General features: G+C 46.4%; 1 protein-coding gene across 1 annotated transcript in view; it reads right to left on the bottom strand.

The window, feature by feature from the left end:
* The window catches only part of ILDR1 (immunoglobulin like domain containing receptor 1), a 106436-nt gene that overhangs the window by 32004 nt on the left and 49765 nt on the right, over nucleotides 1–24667 (bottom strand). The window contains exons 2-3 of the mRNA XM_040339089.1: nucleotides 18663–18833; nucleotides 16066–16215 (exon numbers count right to left, since the gene is read on the bottom strand). Of these exons, the coding sequence (XP_040195023.1) occupies nucleotides 16066–16215; nucleotides 18663–18833 (321 nt within the window). The remainder of the gene's footprint in view (nucleotides 1–16065; nucleotides 16216–18662; nucleotides 18834–24667) is intronic.

Genomic DNA, 24667 nt, shown 5'->3' with positions numbered 1-24667 from the left:
TAGGGGCGTCCCGGGGCATCGGGTGTCTGAAAGCATTGTCAGGGTGCTTGTGCTTGTCCTATCTCATGACGCTCCAGGCCACGCCCCCCCCCTAATGTTTTTGCTATCTCTCTGATGGTTTGTTTAGTTTTTTCAGCCCAATGATGGCTTGCTTCACTGATAGTGACAGCTCTTTGGATCTCATTATTGAGAGTTGACAGCAACAGATTCCAAATGCAAATAGCACACCTGAAATTAACTCTGGACCTTTTATCTGCTCCTTGTAAATTGGATAATTAGGGAATAACACACACCTGGCCATGGAACAGCTGAGCAGCCAATTGTGCCATTACATTTGGTCCCTTAAAAAGTGGGAGGCACATATACAAACTGTTGTAATTCCTACACTGTTCACCTGATTTGGATGTAAATACCCTCAAATTAAAGCTGAAAGTCTGCAGTTAAAGCACATCGTGTTTGTTTCATTTCAAATCTATTGTGGTGGTGTATAGAGCCAAAAAGATTAGAATTGTGATGATGTCCCAATATTTATGCAGACCCTTGGTGAAGGTGCGGACCCTTGGTGAAGGTGAAGACCCTTGGTGAAGGTGCGGACCCTTGGTGAAGGTGCGGACCCTTGGTGAAGGTGCGGACCCTTGGTGAAGGTGCGGACCCTTGGTGAAGGTGCGGACCCTTGGTGAAGGTGCAGACCCTTGGTGAAGGTGCGGACCCTTGGTGAAGGTGAAGACCCTTGGTGAAGGTGAAGACCCTTGGTGAAGGTGCGGAGCTATGGTGAAGGTGCGGACCCTTGGTGAAGGGGAAGACCCTTGGTGAAGGGGAAGACCCTTGGTGAAGGGGAAGACCCTTGGTGAAGGTGCGGAGCCATGGTGAAGGTGAAGACCCTTGGTTAAGGGCATTGCAGGTGTGGACCCTGGTGAATATAAGTGTAGGTATGGACCATGCCGACTGTAGCATAAGGATGAATGGAGAGGACCTTGGTAAGCTTGATATAAGGATGAATAAAGAGGTCATTTAACCACTTAAGGACCGCCTCCTGCACATATACGTCGGCAGAATGGCACGGCTGGGCACAAGCACGTACCTGTACGTCCTCTTTAAGTGCCCAGCCGTGGGTCACGCCCGCGACCCGGTCCGAAGCTCCGTGATCATGGCAGCGGGACCCGATCCCTGCCGGTGTCCCACGATCGGTCACAGGAGCTGAAGAACGGGGAGAGGTGTGTGTAAACACACCTTCCCCGTTCTTCACAGTGCCAATGTCACTGATCGTCTGTTCCCTGATAGCTCCATTAATTAGGCCCTGCCTAACAGCCAACCAGTGGCTTTAGCTGGATGATGACTAGCTCCCCTAGAATGCAAACATTGCACCTAACCACTTGCCATCGGTAAGGTTTTACCCCCTTCATGACTAGGCCATTTTTTGCTAAATCAGCCCCGTGCTACCTTGACTGGCAATTGCACGGCCATGCAACACTAGATGAAATGTATATATTTTTTCCACACAAATAAAGATTTCTTTTGATGGTATTTGATCAGTATTGCGTTTTTTTTTTATAATATAAAAATTATATATATATATTATATAATCATAAACCACTTTGAAAACAAAACCCCTAAATTTTCTACTTTCTTTAAAAAAACTTATCCAATAAAAATCACATTTCTTCATACATTTTGGCCAAAATGTATTCTGCTACATGTCTTTGGTAAAAAAAAAAAAATTCCAATAAGTGAAAAAAATCAAACCCGGTAATATTACTAAATAACCATTAGGTGGCAGCATTGCTATGTCAAATGTTCTTGTATTATTCAATCTGGCTTTGTATGACAACATGTAAAATTTATTCAATTTGCTGGAGACGACTTAGCGCACATCCCCATTCACGTTACATAGAAACAACAAATAAGCCTTCAGTTTAAGGCAAGAGATCAATCTTTTTATTATCAGTCAAGATTTAAAAATTGCCATCAGAGTCATCAAGAATAAAAACTGTTTGCATTTAAATAAGCCACATACAGGCTCAATGTTTCAGGAAATTGTATCTCGTTCTGTGAAAAGAAAATCAATAAAGTTACATCTGTCTTGCCTGTTGCAATGAGAGGGGGAGGAGCCAGGGGTGTATTTAGGTTTTGTGCTGCCCTAGGCCTGGTGAAACTCGCGCACCCCTTCCTTTTTAAGACTCGTCCTATCATTTTCATGGGATGAGAACAGAGGGACAGGGTGGGATGAGGACAGGGGGGATGAGGACAGGGTGGGATGAGCACAGGGTGGCATGAGCACAGGGGGACAGGGTGGCATGAGCACAGGGGGACAGGGTGGCATGAGCACAGGGTGGCATGAGCAAAGGGGGATAGGGTGGCATGAGCACAGGGTGGCAGGGGGACAGGGTGACACGAGCACAGGGGGACAAGGTGGCGTGAGCACAGGGGGACAGGGTGGCATGAGCACAGGGTGGCATGAGCACAGGGGGACGGGGTGGCATGAGCACAGGGGGACAGGGTGGAATGAGCACAGGGTGGGATGAGCACAGGGGGACAGGGTGGGATGAGCACAGGGGGACAGGGTGGGATGAGCACAGGGTGGGATGAGCACAGGGGGACAGGGTGGGATGAGCACAGGGGGACAGGGTGGGATGAGCACAGGGGGACAGGGTGGGATGAGCACAGGGTGGGATGAGCACAGGGGGACAGGGTGGGATGAGCACAGGGGGACAAGGTGGCGTGAGCACAGGGGGACAGGGTGGCATGAGCACAGTGGGATAGGGTGGCATGAGCACAGGGTGGCATGAGCACAGGGGGACGGGGTGGCATGAGCACAGGGGGACAGGGTGGAATGAGCACAGGGTGGGATGAGCACAGGGGGACAGGGTGGGATGAGCACAGGGGGACAGGGTGGGATGAGCACAGGGGGACAGGGTGGGATGAGCACAGGGTGGGATGAGCACAGGGGGACAGGGTGGGATGAGCACAGGGGGACAAGGTGGCGTGAGCACAGGGGGACAGGGTGGCATGAGCACAGGGGGACAGGGTGGCATGAGCACAGGGAGGCATGAGCACAGGGGGACGGGTGGCATGAGCACAGGGGGACAGGGTGGAATGAGCACAGGGTGGGATGAGCACAGGGGGACAGGGTGGGATGAGCACAGGGTGGGATGAGCACAGGGTGGGATGAGCACAGGGTGGGAAATTTGTGGGGGGGGCCTTTTTGCCACCCCCCACAAAGTGCCGCCCTAGGCCTGGGCCTTGTCGGCCTAGGCCATAATACATCTCTGGGAGGAGCACAGACACAGAAGACCTCCCACCTGCCAATGATTCTAAATGTGAACCAACCCTAATCATTCTCAGTTAAGGAGATCATCCCTATTTGCATATTAGTTGCCACATAATAAAGAGGACCCGTCACCAACATAAAAATTTACAATAAAAGCACAGGACATTACAGTACTCCAAATGCCTCTAATAAAAAGAACTAGTGGGTGCAAACCGCAAGGAGCGCGCCCAGACTCTCAGTTGCACAAAAGTGTTCGAGAGCCTTGGAAGTATCAGACACTTGTGCAAAAAAATGATGCTTTAAAACATTGATAACAGCTCTGCCAGGAGCCTAAAGGTTAACACGGTCAGCAAATTCTCTGCTGGAGCAGGATTGGGCTATCCTCCTTAACGGGACCATATGAGAGAGATAGAAGCACCGCTAACCAAGTGTAGTAAAAACGTATTAAAAGTGAATTTAAAAACAAACAAAAAAAGGTATGCACTAACAAAGGTGTACGCCAAACGGCACATAGTATACTCCAAGCCAGCAGATGGCAGCCTCTCCACAGCCAGGCGAATTGTGTCCTGCGAGCAGCATCTTGTCAAGCATTGGATTTGACAAAGGGGTAGCACCACCCCGAAACACGTTACCATGCCCCCTGTGACTTCATCACTCCCTCCGGATTCCCAGCCTCAGCCCTGAGAGTCTGTACAGTGTCTAGGACAAGAGGCGGCTTGCAGGACACACGTGGCCTGGTGGTGGAGAAGCTGCCACCTGCTGGCTTGGAATATATGTGCTGTTTGGAGTACATCTTTTTGGAAACATATTTGCCTTTTTTTTTTACTTATTTTTAATAAATTTCCTACACTTAGTCAGTGTTACTTTCATTTCTCTCTTTCTTTGTGCTTTTATATGGTCCTGTCTGGAGAAGGATTGGGATATCCTTTTATTGACACCATAAGGACCATATGAAAGTGCAAAGAGAGACTGAAAGATGTACTCCAAACAGCACGTATATTCCAAGCCAGCAGATGGCAGCCTCTCCACAGCCAGGCCAAGTGTGTCATCCAAGAAGCCTCTTCTCAAGCTCAGGAATTTGACAAAGGGGTAGGGCCCCCCGAAACACGTTGCCATGCCCCCTGTGACATCACCACTCCTTTCGGATGCCCAGCCTCAGCCCTGAGAGTCTGTACAGTGTCAAATTGGTTGCAGATTCAGAGGCTGCTTGCAGGACACACTTAGCCTGACTGTGAAGAAGCTGCCATCTGCTGGCTTGGAATATATGTGCTGTTTGGAATACATCTTTTCGAGGCTATATTTTCCTTTTTTTTTTACTTTTGATAAATGTACTACACTTAGTTGGTGGTGCTTCTGTCTTTCTCTTTCTTTGTGGGACTTGGCGGTGATTCTTCTGTCTCTCTCTCTTCCTTTGTGGGACCATATGCAAGCACAAAGAAAGACAGACTGAAAGATGTACTCCAAACAGCATATATATTCCAAGCCAACAGATGGCAGCCTCTCCACAGCCAGGCCAAGCGTGTCCTGCAAGCAGCCTCTTGTCCTAAACAGCCTCTTGTCAAGCCCTGGGCTTGACAAAGGGGTAGTACCACCCTGAAACGCGTTGTCATGCCCCCTGTGATTTCAATATGCCCTTCAGATGCCTGGCTTCTGCCCTGAGAGTCTGTACAGTGTCTAGTAGACTACTGATTCAGGACAACGGGCTGCTTGCAGGACATACCGTATTTATCGGCGCATAACGCGCACTTTTTTCCCCTTAAAATAAGGGGAAAATCGTGGGTGCGCGATATACGCCAATACCGGCTTCCCGCGATCAGTTTGAATGCCTGTGCCGACATATACCGAGTGCAGTACACTCGTCTACATTCGGCCAGGCTCGGCTTCGCTCGTGCTCACGCATAAACGTCACAGAGCGTGAGCACGAGCGAAGCCGAGCCTGGCCGAATGTAGACGAGTGTACTGCACTCGGTATATGTCGGCGCAGGCATTCAAACTGAGCGCGGGAAGCGGCGATTCGACGGGGAGACAGCGCGGGAGAAGCCGGGAGGACACCACCGAAGCCGCAGACGGACGCCGGACCCGACGAGGCCGCCGATGGACGCCGCGCAAGACACCAAAACTGTAAGTACTAAAAAATTTTTTTTTACAGGAATTGCGGGTCCACATTAGGGGTGCGCGCTATACGCCGGAGCGCGCAATACCCCGATAAATACGGTACTCAGCCTAGCCGTGGAGAGGCTGCCATCTGCTGGCTGGGAATATATGTGCTATTTGGAGTACATCTTTGTATAAAAAACGTATTCACTTGCCATGTGCCATTGAACTTTTTAGCAAATTTGACTTTTTCGAGAAGAGTCAATTCTCTAGTAAAGCCCCTTGCCATATAGCACTCTCCCCTTCTGGGAATGTATCATTACTGCCTGTGCTGGCCCAGCTACTCTGCCTATCTCTTCAACTCCCCACAGTTTTTTTAGCAGCCTGGAGAAAAGTGAATACTATAGAGCGTCGCTTGAGTGGCAGCTCTAAATCTCATGGGGCTGCCGACATCTCATCCAAGATGGCGGCACCCAGCAGCAGTTGAAGGGTTTTTGAGAGGTCAGGAACTGCCGCTGTTGGCTCACGTCTGAAAATTCCTGATGCCTGGCTGTGTCTGAGGTCCCCCCCCCCCCCCAGAACAACACACGAGTGTCAGAATCACTAATTTCTCTGCTGGTTCTGCAGTAAGGATGAGCTCCGGCGTGTTCGCATAGAACACGTGCAGAGCCCGCCAGGAAGTCGGCACCCGCGCTGCGCTAATCACAGCCAGGCAGACATTGTCCGATGCTCGGCTGCAGAGATCGGGAAATGTCTGCTTGGCTGTGATTAGAGCAGCGCGGGTGCCGACTTCCTGGCGGGCTCTGCACGTGTTCTATGCGAACACGCCGGAGCTCATCCTTATTCTGCAGTAGTGACTCAGAGGACTGAAGCCAACACATCAGCATGACAGCCAGGCAACTAGCATTTTCATAAAGAGGGATCAGCAACTGGCAGTGTACCTATTCCTCTGGCGGCTGGTGACCTAAAGTGCTCTGCCCTTAGAACATACGGAAATGTTTTTGCTTGGCTCTCCTGTGACAGATGTCACACATCCTCTAATGACAATGACATTACTGGCTGCTTCCCAAGAGGTGCTGCAGCAGCTGAGCAGAGATTGAAGTCTCTGTAATAAACATGAGAAGAGAGGAAGAAAAGAAAGGTCACCAGGAGTCGGAGAGCAGCGCTCTGTAATGCTGGAAAGGTCAAGAGATGTTATTTTCAGCCTTCTGATCCCGGGAAAGCTCACAATTATTTTTTTTCCCTTTTGGTTTTGGAGAAATGCTGCACCCCCAGGGAGAGGAGTTCCGCCATTCTGATCGTAAATTATTGGGTTACCGTCAGGGCTGTCTGATGCTTGTTATAAAAATGCAGTACCCATTATGCATGAAGGAAACCTGTTCTGAAAGAAATATGGAGGCGGCCAGGTAATTAGGAAGTACTGCATAAGAATGTGTACAACTTGCAGCCAGCAGATGGCGCTCTGTGCTTTGTGAACACTCTGGCCCGGATTCACAAAGCACTTGCGCCGATGTATCTCAAGATACGCCGCGTAAGTGCAAATATGCGCCGTCGTATCTGTGCGCCGTACCCACAAACTAAGATACGCCTAAAAATAGGCTTCATCCGACCGACGTAACTTGCCTACGCCGGCGTAGGGTGGGCGCACATTTACGCTGGCCGCATGGTGGCGCTGCCATTGATTATCCATTCAAATATGCAAATGAGGGAAATACGGCGATTCACGACGCAGGCTACGAGAGGTGCGCATAAGTTGTACGTCCGGCGTAAAGTTAAGCAGCAGACATGTAAAGGTCTACATCAGGGAACAGAAGCCGGCGGTTTTTACGTACTTTACGTTGGACGTGTGTCTGGATGGGCGTAGATTACGTTCATGGCGTAGGCAGTGATCCGGCGTATCTTAGGTAGTTGTTCCGACGTGGTTGTGAGCATGCGTCCACGACACGACGCATGCGCAGTTCGTTCAACGTACTTGTCTGGTTCTCAAACCATCATTTGCATGGGGTCACGCCTCATTTGCATGGCTCACGCCCACTTCCACCTACGCCGACTTACGCCTTCGAAACCCAGCGCAGTTTTGGCAGCCTTGGCTTTGTGAATTCCATGCTTGCCTCTCTGCTCTGCGTCGGCGTAGCGTACATTGAGATGTGCTACAGCGGCGTAATGTGCGCCCGTTCTCTGTGAATCCGGGCCTTTTTTCTGCATCAATTGTGCTTATCATGGACGAATGCCCCTTCCTCCCTTACTAGTGCCATCCTAAAGAGTCACCAATATGAGAGCAGCTGGTGTTGGGCTTTCTTATTAGAAAGCCTAGCATTTTATTCAAAGTGTCACGAATGCGCCCTGCAATAAATGTATATTGGTAACATAGTAGGTACAGTAGTGGGATCACAAAAAAAAAAAAAAAAAAAACTGTATAAAAACTTCCAGAAAATCAATAAATGAAAGAATGAGAGCAGCTGGTGCATTTTATTCTGAGGGGCATAAATGCATCCTTTAATAAATATATATATAGGTAACATACAGAAATCTGGTGCAACTCTGTATAGAAACCAATCAGCTTCCAGACTTTATTGCAAAAGCTTAACCACTTAAGGACCGCCTCCTGCACATACAAGTCGGTAGAATGGCATGGCTGGGCACACGCACGTACAGGTACGTCCTCTTTAAGTGCCCAGCCGTGGGTCGCGGGACCCGATCCGTTTCTCCGTGGCCGCGGCCCCGATCGCCGCTGGAGTCCCGCGATCGGTCCCCGGAGCTGAAGAACGAGGAGAGCTGTGTGTATACAAACCTTCCCCGTTCTTCACTGTGGCGCCGTCATTGATCGTGTGATCCCTTTTATAGGGAAACACAATCAATGACGTCACACCTACAGCCACACCCCCTACAGTTAGAAACACACATGAGGTCACACATAACCCCTTCAGCGCCCCCTTGTGGTTAACTCCCAAACTGCAATTGTCATTTTCACAGTAAACAATGCATTTTTAATGCATTTTTTGCTGTGAAAATGACAATGGTCCCAAAAACGTGTCAAAATTGTCCGAAGTGTCCGCCATAATGTCGTAGTCATGAAAAAAAAAAAAATCGCTGATCGCCGACATTAGTAGTAAAAAAATAATAATTTTGTAAACGCTATAAATTTTGCGCAAACCAATCGATAAACACTTATTGTGATTTTAGCTGCGCTTTAGCTTACGGCGGCACAGCGTATTGTATTTACGCTACGCCGCCGTAACTTACAGGAGCAAGTGCTGTATTCACAAAGCACTTGCTCCGTAAGTCGCGGCGGCGTAGCGTAAATGGGGCCGGCGTAAGCGCGCGTAATTCAAATGTGGAATGGGGGGGCGTGTTTTATGTAAATGTCTGATGACCTGACGTGTACATATCCCAGTGTGCATTGCTTTCAAGTACGGCGCAACGACGTATTGGTTTCGACGTGAACGTAAATTACGTCCAGCCCTATTCGCGAACGACTTACGCAAACGACGTAAATATGCTGAAGCGCCCCTAGCGGCCAGCGTCAGAATGAACCCTAAGATACGACGGCGTAAGAGACTTATGCCAGTCGTATATTAGGCTAAAGTCGGCGTATCTAGCTTTCTGAATACAGAAAGTAGATACGCCGGTGCAGATTTGAATTTACGCGGCGTATCTATGGATACGCCGGCGTAAATTCTCTGTGCCTTCCATGGGCTCAACATACTCAGGATCCATATAGAGATTTGCAGATTAACCACTAGAGGGAGCCCTGTATTCAACTCAGCCTCCATCAAGCTCCCTGCTTCATAGCTGCTGAGGTACAATATCAGCCACACAGGGAGTGCATTGCTTTTAATGGGTTGGGCTACTCATCAGGGCCACCATCAGGAATTATGGGGACCCCTACACAGCTTCAGGCATGGGCCTCCTGGAGCAGAGAACCGGGGGGGGGGCTGGTCCTGCCGCCTCAAATTAAGAAGTGGGGGGGTGCGAATTGAGAAGCGGTGCCACAAATTGGGGGGGGGGGGGGGGTTGCCCTGGTGACCTCTGGGCCCCTTACAAAAAAAAATATATATATATATATCAAAAATTATTTAAAAAAAAAAGGGGGGGTAGCCATCTGGGGCCTCTGGGCCCTTTAATAAAAAATAAATAAAATTATAAAAAAAGGGGGGGTTGCCATCCGGGGCCCTGGGGACATCTGGGCCCTTTAATAAAAAATAAATATATATATATATATATATATATATATATATATATATATATAAATAAAAAAGGGGGTTGCCATCTGGGCCCTTGGGGACCTCCGGGCATCTTACAGGTGTACTGCCTGCACCCCCCTGATGGCGGCCCTGCTACTCATAGACTTGTATTGTGAGAAGGAGCAGTAAAGCACAACTGTTGTGAAAAGACACATTTATTTCAAAGAGGAATAGTATGGCCATTACTATTCCCTGCTTCTCAATATTCTCCAGCAGCTGCAGGGTAGCAGTTGATTGCAGAGGCACACATACATGTAGTATGAATGATAAGACTGAACAGCCTGCATTTGAAAAGTGGTATTGAATAGAGAGATTCGTAGATTAACCACTAGAGGGAGCTCTGCATCCTACTAAGCCTTAATCAACCTCCCTGCTTCACAGCTGCTGAGGTACATTATTGGCTGCACAGGGAGTGCATTGTTTTTAATGGGTTGGCCTATTCCTAGGGGGTTATATACTAAAACTGGAAAAAGTGAAAAATCTGGAGAAACCAATTAGCTTCCAGGTTTTATTGCAAAAGTAAAATTGAACAAGCTGTTAGAAGCCGATTGTCTACCATGCACCGCTGCACCAGATTCTGCATGCTCCAGTTTTAGTAAATCTCCCCCATAGACTTATATTGTGAGAAGGAGCAGTAAAGCACAACGGTTGTGAAAAGCCTATAAATGAATTTAAAAGAGGGATCCCATGTCCAACGCCACTCCCTGCTTCTCAATATTCTCCAGCTGCTGCAGGGTAGCAGTTGATTGCAGAGTTACACATAAATGCAGTATGATCACATTTGTACTTCATTTATTCTGAACAATGTGCCCATAGACGTCCGCTGAAATTTTTCCAGGGAGGGGCGCTTCAGCAGCGGCGATACACAGTCGCATTTAACCCTTTCTTCACTGATAACGCTGCCAGCTGGCAGTGTGAAATAGCTCTTGAGATAATTCAGCTTCACTCCATGCCCATATAAATATAGCCTAGAGAATGTACAGACCCCCCTTCAGCACAGATGGACCCCACCTTCAGCACAGACCCCTCCATTCAGCACAAATGGACCCCCCTTCAGCACAGACCCCCCATTCTGCACAGACCCCCTCCATTCAGCACAGATGGAACCCCCCTTCAGCACAGACCCCCTTATTCCGCACAGACCCCCCTTCAGAACAGATGGGACCATTTTAAGCACAGACCCCCTTCAGCACAAACACCCCTTTAGTACAGACCCCCCCTTCAGCACAGATGGACACCCCATGCAGCACAAACCCCCCTCCCCCATCCCATTCAGTACCTCAGATCAGCGCGGCACAGGCACAGCAGGTTCCCTCCCCCTGTGTACATAAACACTGGAGGGGAGGCAGCTTCACTCGCTGTGCCTGTGTGACATCCAACCGGGACCACTCAGACAGCCCGTGGCCGCAAAACTCTTCAACACCTTCTCGATTTTCCAGGGGGGTCAATTGTCCCCCCTTGCCCTATGGAGCAGACGCCCATGAATGTGCCTTCTATGTATGGGCTCAACATACTCAGGATCCGTGACTGTGGCCGCAGATAAGACTGAACAGCCTGTATTTGAAAAACTGTGTTAAATATAGAGATTTGTAGATTAACCACTAGAGGGAGCCCTGTATTCAACTCAGCCTTGATCACCCTCCCTGCTTCACAGCTCCTGATATACATCAGCCACATAGGGAGTTCATTGTTTTTAATAAGTTGGGCTACTCATTGACTTGTATTGTGGAAAGGAGCAGTAAAAGCACAACTGTTGTGAAAAGACAATAAATTAATTTCAAAAGAGGGATCTCATAACCAACGCCATTCCCCGCTTCTCAAAATTCCCCAGCTGTAGCAGTTGATTGCAGAGGTACACATAAATGCAGTGTGAACGCAATTGTGTTTCTTCAATTTTTCTGAACAACGTGCCATCTATTGGGCTCAACATGCTCAGGATCTGTCCCTGTGGCCGCAGATAAGACTGAACAGCCTGCATTTGAAAAGCAGCTGGAGAGACAACTAAGTGGAAAGTGTCAGGGGCTCCCCGGCGTGACAAATCCTCTTTTATCCGATCGGCGAGGCGCTCACACATTGGGCTCCCAGTTAACCAGCCTGAGATGCATCGAGCAACGAAATCCACTTAAATTGCATCTGGCTGCTAAGATGTGAAAGTGCGGCGTGTGTCGCGATGTGACAGCGGCCTACGAGCATGTTTCATCAATTCCCACCGAGGATAAGGAGGATGCCTCGTACAGCACAGGCGCTGTACATCCCCCACTGCTTCCGGGAAAACCCGCACTCTACACTACAGCCCACCTTGCTAGGAGGACATGCTCAAGTTATTATTTTTATTATTAGCGATAGTATTGTACTTTGTTTATGCGACTTTTACTTGTTTGCTGTCTCATATTTTTGATTATATATATATATATATATATATATATATATATATATATATATATATATACATATACATACACACACACACACACACACACAGATCTGTGCATGGCATGCACCCCATTCCCACATCAGGGAATTTGATTAGCTGTTCTGCTTAAAGCCCCATTCATACTTGCAAAGGGGGCCTGTCTGTATCCCGGGCCTTGTGTCTGCAGGCAATTATTGTATGACCGATAACCTGTGAACTGCGGGCACTGTCAGCCTCCCGTTGCTTTCATTGGGGCTTGCTGCAACTAAGGGCGCATTTACAGTACTGCGTTAGGTTGGCGTGCATTATGTCATGCATCAAACTGAATGGGCTGTCAACAGCACCAAAAAGTAGTGCATGCATCATTTCTGGAAGCACACCGCAGTGACTTCGGTCCGTTGTCGCATCCTGTGCTGCTGTGCAGGTCGATCAACAAAGTGCATTGGGGTGTCATTCAGAAATAGTGGTGGAGAAAAGGTGGTGGTGGGGTGTGGAACATTAGGAATATACTAGTCTTTCAATGACTGTCTATGAGGCAACCTTAGGGGGTGTCGGGGAGGTGTCAGCACAGCTGCTGCACCAGCAAGCCCTTCCTGGTCCTCCCCTGGACATTGGAAAACTGATTGGGCATAACTATGGAAAAAAATTATCAGATCACCCCACTCTTGGCATATTTATTAGTAGTCAAAAAAGTGACTGCATACAACAATGTCTCCACTAAGGAACCAACCTTCCTTGACACATTTTACCACATCTAGCTTGCTTACAAGCCAGGAGTGATAAAATGCATCAAGGAAGGTTGGTTCCCAAGTGGAGACATTACAAGCCAGAAGTGGTGAAACGCACCAAGAAAGGTTGGTTCTCAGGTGGAGACATCACAAGCCAGAAGTGATGAAATGCGTCAAGGAAGGCTGGTTCCCAAGTGGAGACATCACAAGCCAGAAGTGGTGAAACAAGTCAAGGAGGGTTGAAGGAGACATCACAAGCCATGAGAGGTGAAACAAATCAAGGAAGGTTGGTTTCCAGGTGCAGATATCAAAAGCCAGAAGTGGTGAAACAAATTAAGGAAGGTTGGCTCCCAGGTGGAGACATCACAAGCCAGAAGTTGGTTCCCAAGTGAAGACATTGCAAGGAAGGAGAGGTGAAACACGTAGAGGAATGTCGGTTCCTAGGTGGAGACATCACAAGCCAGGAGTGGTGAAACAAATCAAGGAAGGTGGTTCTCAGGTAGAGATATCACAAGCCAGACGTGGTGAAATGTACCAAGGAAGGTGGTTCCCAGGTGGACAGATCACAAGCCAGAAGTTGTGAAAAGCATCAAGGAAGGTTGGTTCCCAGGTGGAGACATCATAAGCCAGAAGTGGTAAAACACGTCAAGGAGGGCTGGTTGTCAGGTGGAGACATCACAAGCCAGAAGTGGTAAAATACACCAAGGAAGGTTGGTTTCCAGGTGGAGATATCACAAACCAGAATTAGTGAAATGCATTAAGAAGGGTTGGCGCCCAGGTGGAGACATCACAAGTCATAATTGGTGAAACAAATCAAGGAAGGTTGGTTTCCAGGTGCAGAAAGAATGTACCGATATCTTGGCACCCACCATAACGCATCTTGTAAATCAAATAGTTCAAAGAAGGTATTGTTCCGACCTCCCTAAAGCAAGGCATAATTAAACCCTTCCCAAAGAAATCCAACCTCGACCCCAAAGACCCAAACTACCAAAGACCGGAAACTAGCCTTAAGACCATCTCCCAGATTATTGAGAAAGCAGTAGTACAACCGCTACAACTCCATTTGGACACCCACAAACTCTTGGACCCACTACAATCAGGCCCAGGCCATGGCACAGAAACAGCACTTCTCAAAATATGGGATGACGCCCTCAAAGCAGCAGAAGACGGGACACCCTGTCTCCTGGTGCTGCTGGATCTAAGTGCAGCATTCGACACAGTAGATCACAAAACTCTAATCATTCGTCTTAAAGAGGTAGCCGAGTCACAGACTCAGATCTACCCTGGTTCGCATTCTTCCTAGAAAATCTTTCCCAGATAGTGAAACTAGGAGCCCCCGCCTCAGAAACACGCACCATTTCTTGCCGATTCCCTCAAGGATCACGCTCTCACCTGTGCTCTTCAACATCTACCTCCGCCCACTACTCAAAATCATCAGCAAACAGGACCTGTGCTACCACTCCTACGCTGAGGACACTTTACTTTCGCATCACAAAAAAAAACAAAAAAAACAATATCACGGATTAGAAAAATGCCTCTCACTGATCGATGATTGGATGACTGAAAGCTCCCTCAAACTTAATGGATCCAAAGCAAAACAACTTCTCCTCCACGCAAACTGAAAGACTAAAGCTAGGACCTCATGGACACCACCCAACATCCTTGGACAGATCACCACCCCAAGCACAAAAGTCAAAAGCCTCGGAGTCACCTTTGACTCAGAGATGTCGATGGATGCACAAATAGGATCAGTAGTCAGCGGATCCCACTATCTTCTCCGCCTACTCTGTAGACTCATCCCCTTCATCCCGGAAGAGGATACAGCGGTAGTAGTCGGAACAATGATCAATTCTCGACTCGACTACGCAAACTCCCTCTACTTAGGACTACCAATATAACAGATTTCGCTCCTACAAGTCGTCCAGAACACAGCCAAATTGGTAACGAGGAAAAAACCATGGGAATCAATCACCCCGTGCCTGAGGGCCCTCCATTGGCTAACCGTAAAGGATCGGGTCACATTCAAGACCCTCTGCCTCACCCACAAATGCACACAAGGAAAGGCTCTTCAATACTTATGCGAAAAAATAAAACACTACACCCCCAATTGCATTCTCCGATTAACTAATCAAAACCTCCTCCACATCCCGAAGTCCAACTACAAATCGAAGGGAGAACGAAGATTTGCAGTCCAAGAACCACAGCTATGGAACGCTCTTCCGACAAACACCCGCATGGAAGAAAACCATCGGGCCTTCAGGAAAAAACTTAAGACCCAAACTCTTCTGAACGATAAGGACGACACTGGATGGAAATAAGCGCCTTGAGGCGATTTAGTTCGCATTTGTAGCGCTATACAAGTTACTCACTCACGATATCAAAAGCCAGATGTGGTGAAACAAATTAAGGAAAGTTGGCTCCCAGGTGGAGACATCACAAGCCAGAAGTGGTGAAATGCGTCACAAAGGTTGGTCCCCAAGTGAAGACATCACAAGGAAGGAGAGGTGAAAAATGCAGAGGAATGTTGGTTCCCAGGTGGAGACATCACAAGCCAGAAGTTGTGAAATGCATCAAGGATGGTTGGTTCCCAGGAGGAGACATTATATGCAGTCAGTTTGGAGTGGAGTGGAGACGGACTATAGTGGCCATTATTTTTATACAGAAGGAGCGAGTCTTGAGTGAAGCTGTGGATTTGGGTGTAAGTACGATTGGGTGAGCAAAAACATAACTTAAAAATCAAAGCAGAACTAGGCCCCTCTCAAACAAAACATGTGTGGCAGCACTTCATTACACATGCATTGGCACCTTCAGTTTTCTTTGAGTCCCCCTGAAAAAAGTCCACCTAATGGAGCTTTCTTGTCATGGGGTGGCCACAATGCTTCACTGCTCCCGAATTCAGAGCAGAGTTGCCACTCTCTTTTAGGCGGGGCTTGCTTCACTACAATGAAATGAGAAGATATTGCAGGGAGTGTGGCTATCAGTATAGTCACTGTAAATTCATAAGCCAGTTGCTTGTCATATCAGCACCCAACCACACCCTTTCCGGATTGGCAGCACTGCTTCTGCTGCTGAAACCTCCCAATGTGAGCTGCAGTGTCTGGGAGGAGCGCAAGAGACATAAAGGAAGGAGGTTTCAGGTCAGTCAGGAAGTTTATTTTTACGTTATGAGACTGGGGGCTGGTGAAAGCCATCATGGGAAAAAGGAGGGGTGGGCACATACTTCCAAACACCCAGAAGCACCAGGGGTCTCAGCAGGAAAATAGAGCGATGTAAGAGTGCAGAGAACGGCATAGTAATGGATTCACTTTCAACACTTACTATTCTGTATGGTGATCTTGCGCTGGCGGTAGTCCATGCCCAGCACGGCCTCATTCTGGCCGCGCTTCTGGATAACGATGCGCACTTCCCTCTGGTTGTCGTTGCAGTCAATGGTTGGGTCTTGCCCAAGGGAGACACCTGCCTGGTACGCTGCAAAACAAAGCAAGGGGATCATAGGAAGTCATTACAAGATCAGTGATCTGTTTATGAACTTTGTAGCTTTTTTTTGTGTCTAAAAATATTCTACTTACTCAGCGATTCATTCAGACATCCATCTTTTAGATGACTGACTTGAGACACATTTGTTAATTTAAAATGTCAGTGCAAACAAACCCATGAGGTCTACAATTTAAAGTAGCTGGGTGGAGTTGCATGCTTCTCCACTACTATTCCACTTTGCTTTTTATTTATAAAGATCTGAAATTAAAATCTACAAAAGGCAAGAAGTCATGACCCAGTTTAAATAAGCTGTTATGGGGGTGTGGCCTGGAGCAGCATGTGAGCAGACGTCTTTCCTAGCAGCTCCGAGATCCCTCTGAACAATCCTGTGCCATCCTGCTCTCCTGCCCCTCTAAACCGGCTACAAACCTTACAGTTCCCTTGGGGAAGCCCCTGGGATACTTTTCTGAGGAATCTGGTGGATGGGAAAGCGCAAGAAGCAGCCCGCGGTCAGGATCAACATCACCACGCGCTCCGACCAAGATGGCCGCTGCACCACCGCGCCACTCTCCTCTCTTGCATCCACGCCGGAGCTCTTTGCTGAGGACCCTGAGCCATCTTTCCCACCCTCTCCTGGGACCTCCAACATGCCAGCGCTGCCTGCCCCTGCGTCTCCTAGCGAGGATGGCCTGGAGGACGGCCCGGAACCGGAGACCACGCTGCTGGAGGTCCTTAAAATCATTAAGGTAAACCACTCAGGTATTATGGGGAAAGTGGAGGAGCTTAAGCTGGACATTACAATAATGCGCCAGGATATGCATAAAGTGCGGGACCGTGTCACAGTAACGGAGCGCCGCATCAGTGATCTGGAGGACACTGTGGGCCCAGCCCTTCCTACCCTTAAGGCCCAGGGCACTAAAATTCGATCGTTAGAGGACAAGATGGACGATTTAGAAAACCATTCACGCCGGAACAACCTGCGCTTGGTGGGTTTTCCTGAAAGGGTCGAGGGTTTCGACCCGGTTGCTTTCCTGGAGAGCTGGTTTGCTCAGGAATTTGGAAGGGACTGCCTATCCCCCTGTTTTGTTTTGGAGCGGGCCCATAGGGTGCCTGGCCGACCGCTTCCTTCGGGTAGCCCCCCTCGCACCATGATAATGCGCCTCCTTAATTACAGAGACCGGGACTCTATCCTACGTGCTGCCCGCATTAAGGGGAGCCTGAAGATCAACAATGCCTCTGTGTCTCTCTTCCCTGATTACTCCCCTGCTGTCCGTGCCTCGAGAGCCAAGTACCAGCATGTCAAGCAAAAGCTGAGGGAGAAGACCATCCAATACTCCATGCTGTTTCCTGCGACGCTGAGAGTGGTGCATCAAGGCCAGGTGCACTTTTTCCAAACCCCTGCCAATGCTTTGTCCTGGTTTGAGTCCCTGCACCAACCTGGCCGTGTGTCTGATCAGGCACCCGACACTTGATTTGCTTTTACCCGTTACCTTTCTTTTTCCTTGTTTTTTTTTTTCTGTCCTGGGTTGCAATTTTTATTCCACTCCACAGGAGTGTACCTGGGGCAGGAGCTCTCAGTCAATCAGGTTGCCGGTAACCAGAACCGGTGAACCTGATTGGCTGAGACGCCTGTCAGTCTTATCCAAGTAACGCACCCTCCGTGCGTCCCCTGGATAACTATTTGGAAGCCAATTACAGCCTGAGGGCTGTAATCGGAAAGCCTATCAGAGCCAGTGGCACTTCCAAAGCCAACCAGCTTCCAGGAGTTATTGCAGGAGAGGGAGAGGTGTGTGGGGAAATATTGGAGAGGCATTGTGGGAGAGGGAGAGGTGGTGTGGGGAAATGTTGGAGAGGTATTATGGGAGAGGTGGTGTGGGAAAATGTTGGAGAGGTATTGTGGGAGAGGGAGAGGCGGTGTGGGGAAATGTTGGAGAGGTATTGTGGGAGAGGTGGTGTGGGGAAATGTTGGAGAGGTATTGTGGGAGAGTTGGTGTGGGGAAATGTTGGAGTGGTGTTGTGGGAGAAGGAGAGGTGGTGCAGGGAAATGTTGGAGAGGTATTGTGGGAGAGTTGGTGTGGGGAAATGTTGGAGAGGTATTGTGAGAGAGGTGGTGTGGGGAAATGTTGGAGAGTTATTGTAGAAGAAGTGGTTTGGGGGAATTGATGAAGAGGTATTGTGGGAGAGGGGGTACAGTCTACAGAAGAGGGAGAGGTGGTTCGGGGAAATGTTAAAGGGGCATTACAGGGAGTTTTCAGTGGATTTACAGGAGTACATTTCATAATAATACATGCAACAATAATGAACAAATATCCTGTAGTGTGACTGTGAAGCAGTAACAATCATGCCTGTGACCACATCACAGCTCTATGAGAAAGCCACTATAAGGGTGTCAAGCTATATTGTGATTAAATATATATATAGAAGTCTTGAGTACATACAGGCAGAATAGAAGTCGAAGATGGGATCTTTGCAGAAGGACTTGAAGACCCAGGAGACGGACACGTCCTGGATGGCAGCAGAAGTGCTGTAGTCACACTTGAGGATCACAGTGGAAAATAACATGGAGTATCTCTGGGTGTCCTGTACAGTCACTTGCAGGGCCCGACATCCTAAAAACACAAAACAGAAGAAAAGACGTCAGAATTCACTCTCAGCAGCTGAATTATATATCATTTTGTCTTATCAAGTATGAATAGTTATCATGATTTACTACACATTGTAGGAGGCGGATGTGAAAGGGTCATGTGGGGACTGCCAGGGTATAGCATGTGCAATTTTCTTCACAATTTAAATATGTATCCGCTTCTATAAATTCTACACACAAGCCAAAAACAATTGACATTTTCTCAAATTTCTGTATGACAAACAAAGAGCAAAAATAAGGGGAAAAAAGTCATATTAAACTCAAAAGCCAAAATGTTATACTGTATATTGCAGCTTACATACACTCACCAGCCACTTTATTAGGTACACCTGTTCAATTGCTTGGAAATACAAATTGCTAATCAGCCAATCACATGGCAGCGACTCCATGCATTTAGACATCTAGACGTCAGTGGCGGTGCGTCCATAGAGGGCGCAGGAGCGCCGCCCCCTCTCGCTTCCGCACCGCCACTGAATACAATACACAGATTCATGCATTGCATGAATCTATGTATTGTTGCTGCCGCCCACTATTCAGATGGCCGGCCCCCTGGTGAGCGCTGCCCATCTGAATAATGCCAGCTGGTTGGCTTTGGAAGTGCTTATCAGAGCCAGCGGCTCTGATAGGCTTTCCGATTACAGCCCTCAGGCTGTAATCGGCTTCCAAATAGTTATCCAGGGGACGCACGGGGGGTGCGTTCCTTGGATAAGACTGACAGGCGTCTCAGCCAATCAGGTTCACCGGTTCTGGTTACCGGCAACCTGATTGGCTGAAGCGTCATCGAGGGCGGGAGAAGACATCGAGGGACCGTGGAAGGAGGATGGCTGACCCCAGAAAGGTAAGTGCCGGGCGGGGGGGGGCAGCATTTTACAGGGCACAGTGGCGACAATTGATGTGGGCACAGTGGCGACAATTGATGTGGGCACAGTGGCAAAAATTGATGTGGGCACAGTGGCAAAAATTGATGGCATAGCACAGTGGCTGCGTTTGATGGCACAGTGGTGACAAGTGATGGGCACAGTGGCTGCGTTTGATGACATGGCACAGTGGCGACAATTGATGGCACAGTGGTGACAATTGATGGCACAGTGGTGACAATTGATGGCACAGTGGCTGCATTTAAAGCATGGCACAGTGGTGACAATTAATGGGCACAGTGGCGACAATTGATGGCACAGTGACTGCGTTTGATGGCATGGCACAGTGGTGACAATTGATGGGCACAGTGGCGATAAATGATGGCACAGTGGCTGTATTTGAAGGCATGGCACAGTGGCGACAATTGATGGCACAGTGGCAACAATTGATGCCATGGCACAGTGGCTGCATTTGACGGGCTCAGTGGCTGTATTTGATGGACACAGTGAGGCTTCAATTGTTTTATTTTTTTTGTTTGTTTGCGCCCCCCCCAAAAAAAATTGGAGCACCATCCACCACTGCTAGAAGTGATGAAGAGGACTTGAAGTTCAAACCGAGCATCAAAATGGGGAAGAAATGGGATTTAAGTGACTTTGAACATGGCATGGTTTGCACTTTGGAGTGCAACTTTGATGCAACTTTGGATGGGTGAAACTTGGATAGGACTTTGGCTTTGACCAGTAATAATGGACAACTGTTGCATTGTAGAACATTCAGGCATGACTTCCATGCAACTTTTGAGGGTTAACATTGAAGTCTATGGCCCTCTATGTAATGACATCGCTTCCGGGTTACTAGATCCGAGACACGATCACAGCCGATTCCAGCTTCGTTCGGGTATCCGGCAAGCCGGCGGATGTGCAGGCTGGTCGATCAGGCGAGTCGCGGAAGGAGGCAGGAGAGGTCCCTTCCCGCTGCTTAAGGTAACGATCAAGTGGCTGCTTAGCCGCACTGATTGTTACAATAAGAAAGCCAAACGTCGGCTCTAAAAAAAAAAACGGTACCGGGTTGATGTGTGCAGCTGCATGCACCCCGGTACAACCCCTTCAATCCAAAGGCCGCATATTTGCGTACGGTCGACGTTAAGGGGTTAAATACACTGACAATTTGGACCAAAACTCGTTATATTCCCTTTAAAAGCAGAGTTCCACCCACATTTTAAATGTTTCGCTCCTGCATTGGCGACTACTTTTTAGCAGCAATGTATGTATCTTAACTCGCTGGGCAATGCTCAGCTTTCGCTATTCTGTGGCGTGGCGAGGTACCTAATTTCCCCCCATGCAGCTGCACATTCGCTCTTGTGATATTAACCCAGGAGCCAATAGGCATCCTCCGCCTGCAGCATTACGGTATTTGTGCGCCACGCTCTCTACGGTATGCGCATGCGCGAGTGCCGTATCCCAGAAGAAGCGATGAGTGGGCTTAAGATGCCCGCACTCAAGATGGGAGTGGGCTCACAGGGAAAATCAAAGTAAGGTTTTTTTCCTAAAAGAGACTACAAACACATACATATATAACTCATACTGATTTATATGGCCCAGATTCTCAAAAGAGATACGACGGCGCATCTCCAGATACGCCGTCGTATCTCTGCCTAGCGCCGTTGTATCTATGCGACTGATTCTTAGAATCAGTTACGCATAGATATTCATTAGATCCGACAGGCGTAAGTCTCTTACGCCGTCGGATCTTAACTGCAATTTTTTTTTAGCCCGCTAGGTGGCGCTTCCGTCGATTTCCCCGTTGAGTATGCAAATTAGGTAGATACGCGAATTCGTGAACGTACACGCGGCCGACGTAGTAACGTAGTTACGACTTTTACTTTTTTCCCTGCGTAAAGTTGCCCCTGGGTCTATGAGGCGCAGCCAATGTTAAGTATGGCCGTCGTTCCCGCGTCGAAAATTTAAAAATGTACGTTGTTTGCGTAAGTCGTTCGTGAATGGGGCTGGACGTCATTTACGTTCATGTCGAAACCAATGACGTCCTTGCAACGTCATTTGGAGCAATGCACACTGGGATATTTTAGGGACGGCGCATACGCAGTTCGTTCAGCGCGGGGACGCGCTTCATTTAAATGAAACATGCCCCCTACCCGCCGAATTTGAATTGCGCCGGGTGATTTACGCTACGCAGCCTCAAGTTTACAGGCAAGTGCTTTGTGAATAAAGCACTTGCCTGAAAAACTTGCGGCGGCGTAACGTAAATGAGATACGTTACGCCCGCACAGAGATACGCCGATCTCTGTGAATCTGCCCTTATATGTGTAGGTGCAACCATCACATCAGTGTTTAAAAAAAAATAAAAAAACAACAACTGGAACTTTGCTTTAAGTAATTCATGAGAAGGCTGAAAGCAGCAACAACGTTCGGCCAATGTTATGATTTTCACACCTGAACAGTGAAAGTCTGAGCAGCCGGCTTCCCTTTGAGTGTTGCTGTAGGGAGATCTGTACGCCGGCCAGGCTCTTGTCTCCCTCAGTGCCGCCGTTTCTGCAATGTTTATTTAAGGTTCTGACATTGCAGAAGGTTATTTGTGAAGAAAACGTCTCTGCACGTTTATTCCGCAAGACAGAAATACACAATGCGACAGACAGGACGAGACACGCTGTCAACCTCTCCGCGGTGCTCGGGTTTATTTCTCTTTGCATAAATATCCGAGATACAAAAACACGTAAAATAATGCGCAGATCTAGGATTAAAGTGCACCTGTCTAAAGTATGTGCACATTTTTTAACTAGCCGTTTTAAAGATATTTAAAACATGCCATCACTGACCTCTCTATCTGCATGTACTGTGAATTAATTCATTCTCAACCATCACAAAAGAAATTGCATTCTAGTCATTTCTGTCTGTGTCCCCGTCCTGTTTACCAGTATCATTGAAAGTGAGAATAAAAGAAAATCCCACGTTTTGGGTTGTTCCCAGAAAAGTAATAGAGAGGAAATCCTCCAATGGGGACCCTAGTTTTGGTGATCTGGGGGTCCCCAATTCCCTTAATTTTCAGGGATTTTTTCTCACTTCCTGTTTGGCTATGGGACAGGAAGTGAAGGGAAATCTCCCCAATGGGACACCAGATGGTGACAATAAACCTAACAGGGGCTATAACCGGCCCTTATCCAAAATGAGAAAGAAAAGTTTTGTCTATAGTTCTACTTTAACCACTTGATTTCCCCCCACCCTTTCATGACTAGGCCATTTTTTGCGATCTGGCACTGCGTCACTTTAACTGACAATTGTAACATCGGATAAATTCGTATTCGTTACGTTCACTAACAGACAAATTTGAAAGGACATTCCAATACCTTTGATTTAACAGTTAGTTATTTAAAATTTTGGGATTTTCTTTCTTATTTTTGGGTTTTCTAATTTTCAAAATTTAGAATTTACGAATGTTCAAATTTGCAAATTTAAAAAATAAAACATTTTACAAATTTTTCTATTGACAGATTTTCTAATTAGCGAATTTTCGAATTTAGGGATTTAGAAGTTTACAGACTTTTTTAAATTACGGATTTTCTAATTTACGAATTTTCAAATTTATGAATTAAAAAATGTAAACATTTTCTAATTTACAATTTTTTTTTTTTTTTTTTTACAGATTTTCTAATTTACAAATTTTCTAATAATTAGCGAATTTTCAAATTTACGGATTTTCTAATTTACGGACTTTCTAAATTACGGATTTTCTTATTTACGAATTTTCAAATTTACGAATTTTCAAATTTAAACATTTTCTAATTTACAATTTTTTTTTTTTTTTTTTTACAGATTTTCTAATTTACAAATTTTCTAATAATTAGCGAATTTTCAAATTTACGGATTTTCTAATTTACGGACTTTCTAAATTACGGATTTTCTTATTTACGAATTTTCAAATTTACGAATTTTCAAATTTAAACATTTTCTAATTTACAATTTTTTTTTTTTTTACAGATTTACTAATTTACGAATTTTCAAATTTACGAATTAAAAAATGTATACATTTTTTAATTTACAATTTTTTTTTTTTACATATTTACTAATTTACGAATTTTCTAATAATTAGGGAATTTTCAAATTTACGGATTTTCTAATTTACGGACTTTACAGACTTTCTAAATTACAGATTTTCAAATTTACGAATTTTCTAATTTACGAATTTTCTAATAATTAGCGAATTTTCAAATTTACGGATTTTCTAATTTACGAATGAAAAATTTTAAACATTTTCTAATTTACAATTTTTTTTTTTACAGATTTTCTAATTTACGAATTTTCAAATTTACGAATTAAAAAATGTATACATTTTTTAATTTACAATTTTTTTTTTACAGATTTACTAATTTACGAATTTTCTAATAATTAGCGAATTTTCAAATTTACGGATTTTCGAATTTACGGACTTTACAGACTTTCTAAATTACGGATTTACGAATTTTCAAATTTACGAATTTTCTAATAATTAGCGAATTTTCAAATTTACGGATTTTCTAATTTACGAATTAAAAATTTTAAACATTTTCTAATTTACAATTTTTTTTTTTTTACAGATTTTCTAATTTACAAATTTTCTAATTAGCGGATTTTCTAATCTACGGATTTTATAATTTTTGGATCTTATAATTAGTGAATTTCATAACGAATGACTTGAAAAACGAAAAAACGAAAAAAAAAATATGAAAACAAAAACAAATTTTTCGGCAGTGCACATGTCTAATCCACATCATCAATTTTCTAAATCACCATTATTTTACTTTCAGGAAAGAGTGACGGAGGATACGGTGGACTATGATGGCGGTATTGTAAAATAATAACCTCTCAAATAATCTGTGGTTGCAAGCAGACAGGAATTCTGTGACTTACTGAAATACATATTAGCACCCGCTGCTCTGTATACTTTAAA

The sequence above is a fragment of the Rana temporaria genome, chromosome 2 (genome assembly GCF_905171775.1).
Source record: "Rana temporaria chromosome 2, aRanTem1.1, whole genome shotgun sequence".
NCBI lineage: Eukaryota > Metazoa > Chordata > Amphibia > Anura > Ranidae > Rana > Rana temporaria.
Note: the sequence above shows the minus strand (reverse complement) of the source record. Positions and strands in the feature narration are given on the sequence as shown.